Here is a 9,457-nt window from a genome sequence, read left to right as displayed (position 1 = left end):
AGAGAGAGCCCTGGTCACACCGTCACATCACACTGCACCACCTGTCTGACCGGCGAGATGAATGGGCGCGCGCCCATCCTCCTAACCGCCACCCGGCTACCCCCCTCCCCTCGGCCCCCCCGGGTGACCTGACCCATTCCAGCTCACTGGCACCCCGTCGTGCCAGGACATACCAAGCTGCCACCACTGCAGCTTGGCAAAACGGACGATGTGCGCGCTGTGCCAGCATTCAGCGGGGCCGATGAACGACACTCGGCTAGCAATTGATGCGAATTGCTGCAATAACTTTTCACGGTTGAGGTATTCCTCCAGCGCAAAGCATTTTCCAGAGTGGTCAGTGGGCGAGATGTGCAGCTTTGTTTGGCACTCCGCTAGCGTGAGTGTATTTGCTGCTGTAGCGGACCGCTCTTTTTGCGAAATGACCTCATATTTCACGCATAATACATACGTGTCTTGTAATAAGTTAAGGCGGCGTTTTTATTTTGTTATTTTTTTTCCATCCAGCCCTCGCGAGCCATCCACCACACTTACATCTCTTCCCGTTCACAGGTCCGCTTCATCCAAATACAAATGTTTAGTCGTTCACGTATGTAAGCATGTATGTTGAACTTTTTTCGCACCGTACGTAGCCAACTGTGCTCATCGGAGGTGCGGGACCGTGCTAATCGGAGGTGCACAAATCGGACTTCTTTTTGACATTGCGTGCTACGAGTGCACGACGGTTGTAACTATGGCTCACCAGGACTGGGGTTTGAGAACCCCCTGAGTTTAGAGAAAGGCACACAAAACCGCCCCCACGGCTTCTCTCCTTTCTTAACGACAGGTCTGGCAAGAGGGGGGGGGGGGGTAGGGAGGGTGTAACGTGCAAAGAAATTCAACGGAAGCTTTGTACACCGGCGTAAAAATTTTCTTGCGATGCCTTTATTCTCGTGAATGAATAATGAAGCAATTATACAACGGCTCTGTTGATTTTGGTTGGGACGCGCGCCGTTGGGCCGCAGCACGGTTCGTGTCTCGACGCCAGCTCCCCCGGAACTTGCCAAGTGCCAGTCAACTCTTTTCTCCTTTCGCTGGGTGGCAGCGTGGACATTGTGGAAAAAAGTAATCGCGACTCGGGAACACGTGAACCGGCACCGCACGCATAAATGAGCATCGACACTTTGGTGCGGTCCAAACAGTGCTCATTACTGACCGTGTGAATTAAATGTGTGAACACACGCACACGCACGCACGCATGTGCGCGCAGGATGGAGAGGAATTAGAGCATCGGCGTTAATGTCTATCTTTAGAAAAAAAGGTCACCCTGTAAACATCGTCCTCCGGAGCACTAAAAGAAAAACGAAATAATCCATTAAAACCGTGAGCGCGTCGCAAGAGGCCGCCGGCCGAGGAGATGAAGCGATGAGCTCCGCTCGTGTGCTCGGTGGATTATCACATCGCAGATCGTGAGAGATGGCGGGAGAGGCTTTCATCCAGCAGTGGATGGACCAAGCCCGATGATAACGATGACGATTGCTACATTAACCCAGTGTAATTGAACGCGCCGATCGGCAGTCGTAAACGTGTAAATGTTTGCCGCTGTTATCGAGGCACGATGAAATACACAGGAGGGGCTGGTAAAAACACGTGGGGAATACATTGGTATAAGTGCATGCAAGCGTACACATTCTTCCGAAACCGTATTTCTAACTCGGCGCCTCTAACGTCAAGGCACTGGCCATACATCTGTGCAAGTTTTTAGCGGCAGCTCATTCTCAAAACGAGTTTTCAGCACAGAACACCTTTTATCAATGAATTCCAACTTTATCCAGGTACAAACATTACCGACTTAAGGCATTGTTCCATATGGCCGAGAGATAATAGCTAAAAAATATCAAAAATATACATTTACAAAAGAATATTAGATTGTTTCCATTTGCAAAAATAGGGCTTCCTTTTAGATACGTAAGTTGCGGGCAATCGAGTTCGTTCAGAATGTGCGGCAGTGCTGTTTTTTTACGGTAGGAGCCCTCTTTTATGCATGTGTGTTGAACTTCTTTCGCGCCATACGTAGCCCACCGTAGCTAATCGGAGGTGCGGGATGGCCGTGAGGCGCGTCCCCCGGGAGGCCCGTGGGCAGCCCGGAGGGCAGCAGCAGGAGGTCCTTTAGTCCGAAGCAGGGACCACTTCCATCCACACGTCCCCTTGGAATGCCCACAGATGTGCGTGAGCCCACCGACACGCGTGCACGAGCACACGCGCGCGCTCGCGCTCGCGTGCCAAGTGACCCGTCCGCACCCTTCGTACACTTTGCGCTTTCCCTCCCTGACTTTGGCGGCCGCGACCGGCAACCACGACGCCCGGGGACTGAAGTCAGACCGAGCCGTCTTCGCTGTCGTAGCCGCTGGCGTCCCCGGCGGAGTGGCCGTGAGTGCCGCCCGCGCGGAGGCCCGTGGGCAGCTCGGAGGGCAGCAGCGGATCCTTGTGCACGCCGCCGGGCAGCTCGCCCTCCTGCGCCCCCGCACCCAGCTGGCTGCCCTTGACGCGCTTCCACTTCATGCGCCGGTTTTGGAACCACACCTTCACCTGCACGGAAGGGGGGCAGCTCGTTTACACGTTGACCACTGCGGTAGTTTGTTTATTTATTTAACAGATACTTTTTAAACGTGACGGTCATACAGTGTGTCCCGCACCCTGGGAAATGAGGCGGAATTATTCAAACTAAACTTGCAACAATTTTTTTTGCCAGTTGAGGACCACTGAGCTCTATAGCACTTATTCAGAAGCGACCTGGCCGGAGAAAGATCCACACGGCCACGGGGAAAACACACAAACTCCAAATATACAGGCGCCTGGGTCGGGATCGAACCCACTACCTCCTGCATACCAGGCGAGGCAGTTAACATGTCACCATAAGAAGCTGGAGTCTACGTGGGGCCGTGAAGATAATTTCGGCGCAGGGCGGGAGGAGCAGAGGGGGGGGGGGGGACCGAGTGAGGGATGGCAGGATGCGGTGGAACGAGGTATGGAGACAACAGATGTGAAGAGACGCAGAGTCGAAGCTCATGGAGACAGTAATGGGAGTTATGTCTGAGACGAAAGAGAAGGCAGGGTGTCCCAGAACAGAAACCACGTCACTCTTTTATTTCATAGTGGAAATGTTTTTTTTCATTTGGTTGAGAACATATCGGTATTTCTGTTACCTTTCAACGGGTAATCTGAATGCCATTCCTTCCGCATCATCAATAGGACCTTGCTTTTGAGAATGAGCAAGAATCAGTGTGAAATTTTTCCAAGCATAAAAACCACCAATGCCACGTGTTGTTAGTGATCGATGGAGAGAAAAAAAACTGTTGGAGCGCGGCAGTATCAGTTGCTGGATAAGATTGCGTTTGATTCATAAACAAAAATATTGCAGGAATTATGAGTCACCTTGTACACGATACAAACAATGGAACGTTTTCACATTTAAATTTCAGGCTCATAAAAATACGTTTTGTTCAGCCGTGTAATTAGAGAGGGCAAAACATTTATACAGATTAAGGTGCAGGAGGCAGAGTGACATGCCATTTGAAAGGGTTAAATAATTTAAATTTCAATCACGTAAATCTGTCGCTTTGACTTTTCCCTATCTGATCAATGTTACGTTCTTTCCATCTTATTCTCAGGAGATGAAGTCGGCACACAGAATTACTACATCTTGATATTTACAGATTTTTTTTTTGGTTTGTTTCAGAGACATGCAATGCCTTGCAGTGGAACAAATGATGAGACTTGGAAAAAAAGAGCGGGGAACTTAAATGAATGTGAATGTTTTGATTGCGTACATCGTGACCCAGCCTTGTAGCTCTCGAGCGTACAGGCGGTGCTCATGGACTGCAGGGGGCCCAGGCCGCGGTGGTGAGATGTTTACTACCTCGCCTGGTGTGCAGGAGGCCGTGGTTTCCTGACCCCTGATGCCGATATATTTGGAGTTTTTTGCATGTTCTCCCCGTGATCACGTGACATTTTCTCCGGGTCCTCTGGTTGTTTCCCTCCACATTTAGATACATACGTTTATAGAGTATTTGGCTCCTATACATTTCCACGTGATAAGCCACTTCGTTGAACTATCATTTATGGCCAGGTCGCTTCTGAAAAAGAGCTACATAGTTCAGTGGGCTTTACCTGGTAAGATAAAAAAGAATTAATAGTTTTTGAAGAGCAGGTGATATTGGACAGGTGGCCCCATGTTTTTTTTTTCTCGCCAATGCCAACCAGGCTAACCCTGCTGTCATAACCCAGTGATTAAAGCGTGGGGGAATGCGGGGCAGCTATTGTCACTGTACGCGGAAGGCGGAACGCAGAGGTAACACGTGTGCCATCAGCATTGACTTGACAGGAATTATTTTTTATTGAGGGGCATGTATGTTGAACTTCTTTCGCACCAATCACGCTCATCAGAGGTGTGGGGGAATACCAACTACCTAAATATAAAAAGCTGTTCTCAACAAATGAGTTTTCAATCTAGGGGCCTAGTTTGGACAGCATGGGCCTTGGTGCAGAAATATAGCTCTGAGTGCATGGCTCTGAGTGCATGGGCCTGGTGGTAGCGAATTGGCCCCCAGGGCATGGACCCCTTCTGCCCGTGGGCCCCGGTGCAATTGCACCGCCTGCTCATTTGAAATCTATGCCACTATCGAGGGCGCTGCTGCTGTTTCGCGTCCTGCCATCCTTGTGTCCCCAACTGCCTTATTCTGCTGATGATGAAATCCTGCTTTGTCCCACTGATTGTAACAATAATTACGTGGCACAGCCCTGCATCAGCCGCTCTGTTTCACTGTCACACGCTGATCGGCATTTGTGTGTTCTTGGGGTGTGTGTCCATTTTTATCCGATCATGATTGAGTGATTATGATGGTCTAAAAGAGATAGAAAGCTGATATTTGACGCAAGTTTTGTGTTGTGTATATTCTTAGTACAACGTAACATTGAACAGATAGTGAAAAGTAAAAGTACAAAAATTGAAACTATAAAATGTTTGAATTTCCAAATATTATAGCCAAGGGTTGACCGGTTTTATTCATAGGTTATGATCCATCCTTAAAGTTCTACATTGCTTTGCGTCTAGTTTTAAACTCTTTGCAATATATGCTGCCCGTCACCAATGGACCAAAGTAGAACGTGACGCTAACGTTTACAGAAGGCGGGTGAATCCCGCTCCCTATTACCGTGCCGAATACCCAGGGCTGTCCTGTCACCTACCTGGATGGACCCAGCTGATAATAAACCCTAAGTGGTACCACACATCATACTAATTCGCAGAACTCCCCCGATCTGTGATACTATCAGCATGACTCCTTCAATCGCGGGAGCTGTAGGATCCTTTCAAATTACTACTATCCAAACCCCTTTTGTCCCTAATATCCGTTATTTATATATATATAAAAAAGTGGAATAACATCACGGATATTAGGATCGGTGACATTTGTCCGCAGGGCCATCCATGGGGGGAGGGGGGACTGGGGCAAATCCCACGCGGTGCGAGCCCCCCCCCCCCGACGATTTTTTACTAAACCGGAAGTATTACATCAGACACCGTGACGTCGAGGCCCCCCCCCCCTCTCCCAAGCGCGGGGCCCGGGGCGGTCGCCCCGATTCCCCATGACCCCCTCGGGACGGCTCCTTTTGTACCCCACACCTTACCGCGGATTGGGAGTTCTACAAACGAAAAGTAAATGTTGTGGATTTACTCTCAAACACACCGGTGTGCTGTACTAGTGACGAATTGGTACGTTCTGTTTACGTGACAACCCTTACTAGTTGGCTGTGTCGGGTGGCGGATGGTTTAACGACACATTTATATTTACGCGATCAAATCCCCCCCCGCCAAAAAACCCGCCTCCATTACACTGGTCAACACACTTTTTCTGGCATAAGGTATTCCAACGGGTTTGAAGGTAATTTTGTGGTGCTGATTCCAAATCTGGCATCAGTTTTTGTCTATCGCATCAGGTTTTTGAGATATCAAATATTGCATTTTCAATAAAAACTGCAGAAGAAAAATATTAAATAAATGTGGATATCTACATAAAATGATATTATAAACACACTATCCTAAAAATACAGCACCATATTTTAACACTAAAGCAGTCACTGACTCGCAACAACTTGCAATCATAAATGGCAGAGTTAATTTCGGGTAAAATCAATGAAAATGGGGTATGCCGATAGCATGAAAATGAGATGTGATAGAGCAAATCTGAGATCAGATTTGGAATCAGCACCCTGAAATTAGTCTAGAACAGCTGCAAAAGTCCAGGCCAGAAAAAAATGTTGTTTTTGTTGTTGAAAAGTGCCGATCATTTAGCGCGCGCGGTTGAGCGCGAGTGGTCGGGTGGACATGGGGACAGGGCACCTGTCTCTCTGTTAGCTGCAGGTTCACGGCGATCTCGTATCGGCGCAGCCGCGTCAGGTAGTTGTGGTGCGCGAACTCCGCCTCCAGTTCCCGCAGCTGCTCCTTGGTGAAGGCCGTGCGCTCCTTGCGAGGCCGCGAGGCGCTCGCCCCTCCTCCTCCTCCTCCGCGACGCGGCCGTGGCTCCTCAGGGCTGCGCCCTGCGCGAGTTCCAACCCCCCCCCCCCCCCCGACACGAACGACAAAGACAAAGATCCCCCACCACCCCGTAGAGGCTTTAAGACACTGTCAGGGGGCAAGTGCTGTTTGCGAGCGCCGATTGAGGCCGCCGCCGCAGCCGCAGCGGTACACGAGGTGGTGTGTGGTGAACACCACGTCCGGCCGCCTTTGTCTCCCCAGTGCTGATGTTTGCACACACACACACACACACCTCGTCACCTGCACATCCACCCCCCCGGCTACCCACCTCATCAGATGTACACCGCTTACCTTATCCGGAGACGTTCACAATCATTGCGACGAACCGAATCAGGAGAAGATAAAAAAAAAACCACATCGCGCCGTCTGCTTAGCAGATGACGTTAAAGACGTTGTTCGAAATAGACGGGGGCTGCAGTGTGTCGGCGAAATAAAAAAAAGTTGAATTATTGAAGTGTGTAAAGCCACAACGCAGCATGGCACCCCGACTGTGAAACTGTCGTGGACTCCACCCTGCTGGGAGACAGCCTGCACTAGGAGAATGTACTAATTTGGTTTGATGTGGCTCTCATTATTCTTCTTCTTCTTGAAGGGTTAGGGCCATTGATCGCAAGGCGGATTGCACGGCCAAGGCTGCTTCGTTTATGCGCTTTAGGAAGCGTGCGAGGGCACGGAGGAGACGTTTGACGCATTCGAAATATGCCACGGAGGCATCTCACGCGTTGTTATACCCGAGTGATCGTGGTTCTAATGAGGGTGACGATTTGTGTTCGCTAATGGCATCGCCGCCGGTACGTCACGACGGAGTTTTACCTTCAGGATTTACAGCCGTGAAAAGTTATTGCGTCAAAAGAAATGAACAAAAAAAACAGCACACCGCGAACACGTGCGCGGGAAGGGTTAAGCATGGTGAGGTTTTTTTTTATTGCGTCTCTGTTCGCTTAGATTTATGAAGGCGCGTAGACCGACACATTACTTATTCCGTAGCACTTGCGTCTATTACTTGCAGCACTGTGTGAGAACTGCTCAAACGGGCAGCGCGTTCCACGCGTGCGCGCGTGTGGTCGGAGTAGCCGTCCAGCAGCTGGCGACCGCGGCGAACACCGAGGGATCTTGTACAACAGCGTAAACGTTCGAGTTGGAGAAAAAATGAACGACACCACGGCGATGGTATTCGAAGCACACGTCACTTCACAACTCGCTCAAACAACAACAACGCTATTTCGCTTACCAGTCGCGTCTGACATGAATCTGAACCGACTGCAAGGATAAGTGGCGTGGAGGCCCTCATCCAGCAGTGGAGTGACAAAGGGCTGCACATCTATATGACTCCAGGGACACGCTGGCGGCGTGTGCGGAGGGGAGGCTCTCATCCAGCAGTGGAGTGACCTTTACACAACTTCATGGACACGTGGCGCACCAACGCGCGTGCGGTGCGCGTGCGTGCGCGCGTGCGTGCTCGTGCGCGCTCACCTTCGCCTCCGGTCGATCCACTCTTCCTCCGCGCCGCCTTCGCCACCTTGTCCTCTCGGGTCGCGGCCTGCAGCTCTGCGGCCGCCTCGTAGCTGCACGAGGACAGGCGCTGGGGGCTGCTGTCCCCGGCCGTGGCGGCTCCCGTGGGGGACCGCGACGATGGAGACGCGGGCCTCACTCCGCCGGGCTCGCCAGAGCCGCTTCGCCGCATCACGGCCGACACGGCCGCGGACCTTGGACTCTGCTGCTGCCACTCTGGCTGTTGCTGCTGGTGTTGGGTCTGCTGCTGCTGCTGCTGTTGATGGTGGTGCTGCTGTTGTTGCTGCTGCTGGTGGTGGTGGTGGCGGTGCACGTACGAGCGGCCGCCGCTGCCCATGAAAGCGGCGTCAGCGCACGGGAACCCCGGCGTGGAGACGGCGCAGGAGGCGGAGATGTCCGGGAACGAGAAGCGATGGAGACCGGGCAGCGGGATCCCGCCGTGTTCTTGGCTCATATATCCGAACATGGTGTGCTCCATTGTTGCGCTTCTTCCCTCTGTCTCTGCGAGGAAACTCGGGGCTGGGGTGGAGGGTCGAGGCGGGGGGGGGGGTAAGAGATGCCTTCGCTGTGCGTCAGATGAGGGACCCCAGACATTGGCGTCTCATCATCACGCGCGTACGTGCGTCCGCGCAGGATAGCGCGCCGGACAAAGTGCCGTGATCATCAGCTGAAGATAATTCGAAAGGACTTCGGGAAAGTATCTTGCCGTGGACACGAGGCGCGGTATACTTTGCACACTCGCTGTGCCCGCCTAAGCAGCCTCAGAGCTATCACGCGAGCATGGGAGGAGAGACGCGGGCCGGGTTATAACGGAGAGTGGCTCCTAAAGGAGGGCGTGGGCCGGGGCGGGCGAAGGTGGAGGAGGAGGAGGAGGTGGTGCTGCTGGTGGTGGTGGGGCTGTTTCTGTTGCTCGTGGTGGATTATTTGGAGGGAACTCGATGTGTGGGCGGATTCTTCAAAACCGCGGCCCCGCGGCCCAACGAGCATCGTAAATCATCGACATCAGGATTGCAGAAACTCCGACATCACTCACAACAACCCCCCCCCCTCCTCAACAACTCACGCGCACTAAGCCCGCGTGAGGGTCCACAGGGCACACAATGCAGCCGATCAGTGGCTTCAACATCCACTTCCTGAACACAAGTTCACAACACACACACAAAAATATGCGAAGCACTCTGTGGAGAGAAAGAGGCAAACTGTTTTTTTTTATTTTATTTCTCAACCAGATGTGGCTCCGAGTAAGGGCAAACCCGCCACCCTGTAGTTTGTAGAATAAGTCACGTCAACTGGACCCGTGGTGATATAAACAGGGTAATTCCATGGCACAAGGAGATATAACGCGGGGCCTCTTATCGAATAAAAAGTGTCTGA

At 51.7% G+C, this 9,457-nt stretch overlaps 1 protein-coding gene across 1 annotated transcript; it reads right to left on the bottom strand.

Annotated features, from left to right (window-relative positions):
* Positions 1 to 914: 914 nt before the first annotated feature.
* Positions 915 to 8,892, bottom strand: LOC133344770 (homeobox protein MOX-2-like). Its single transcript, XM_061554911.1, has 3 exons — positions 8,045 to 8,892; positions 6,377 to 6,573; positions 915 to 2,565 (listed from the first exon to the last, which is right to left on the bottom strand). The coding sequence occupies exons 1-3, from the start codon at positions 8,559 to 8,561 to the stop codon at positions 2,353 to 2,355; spliced, it is 927 nt and encodes a 308-aa protein (XP_061410895.1). The 5' UTR covers positions 8,562 to 8,892; the 3' UTR covers positions 915 to 2,352.
* Positions 8,893 to 9,457: the final 565 nt, after the last annotated feature.

The sequence above is a fragment of the Lethenteron reissneri genome, chromosome 20 (genome assembly GCF_015708825.2).
Source record: "Lethenteron reissneri isolate LAM-NWPU_2019-01 chromosome 20, ASM1570882v1, whole genome shotgun sequence".
Taxonomy (NCBI): Eukaryota; Metazoa; Chordata; class Hyperoartia; order Petromyzontiformes; family Petromyzontidae; genus Lethenteron; species Lethenteron reissneri.
This window is presented reverse-complemented; position numbering and strand designations above follow the sequence as displayed.

Bases quoted from the DNA above. Each gene is read 5' to 3' on its own strand.
- LOC133344770 (XM_061554911.1), bottom strand. From the start codon at position 8,561: ATGGAGCACACCATGTTCGGATATATGAGCCAAGAACACGGCGGGATC. The intron at 6,574-8,044 runs GTGAGCGCGCAC...GAACTCGCGCAG, and splicing joins TGGATCGACCGGAGGCGAAG to GGCGCAGCCCTGAGGAGCCA. The intron at 2,566-6,376 runs GTGCCCTGTCCC...CCTTCCGTGCAG, and splicing joins TGCAGCTAACAGAGAGACAG to GTGAAGGTGTGGTTCCAAAA.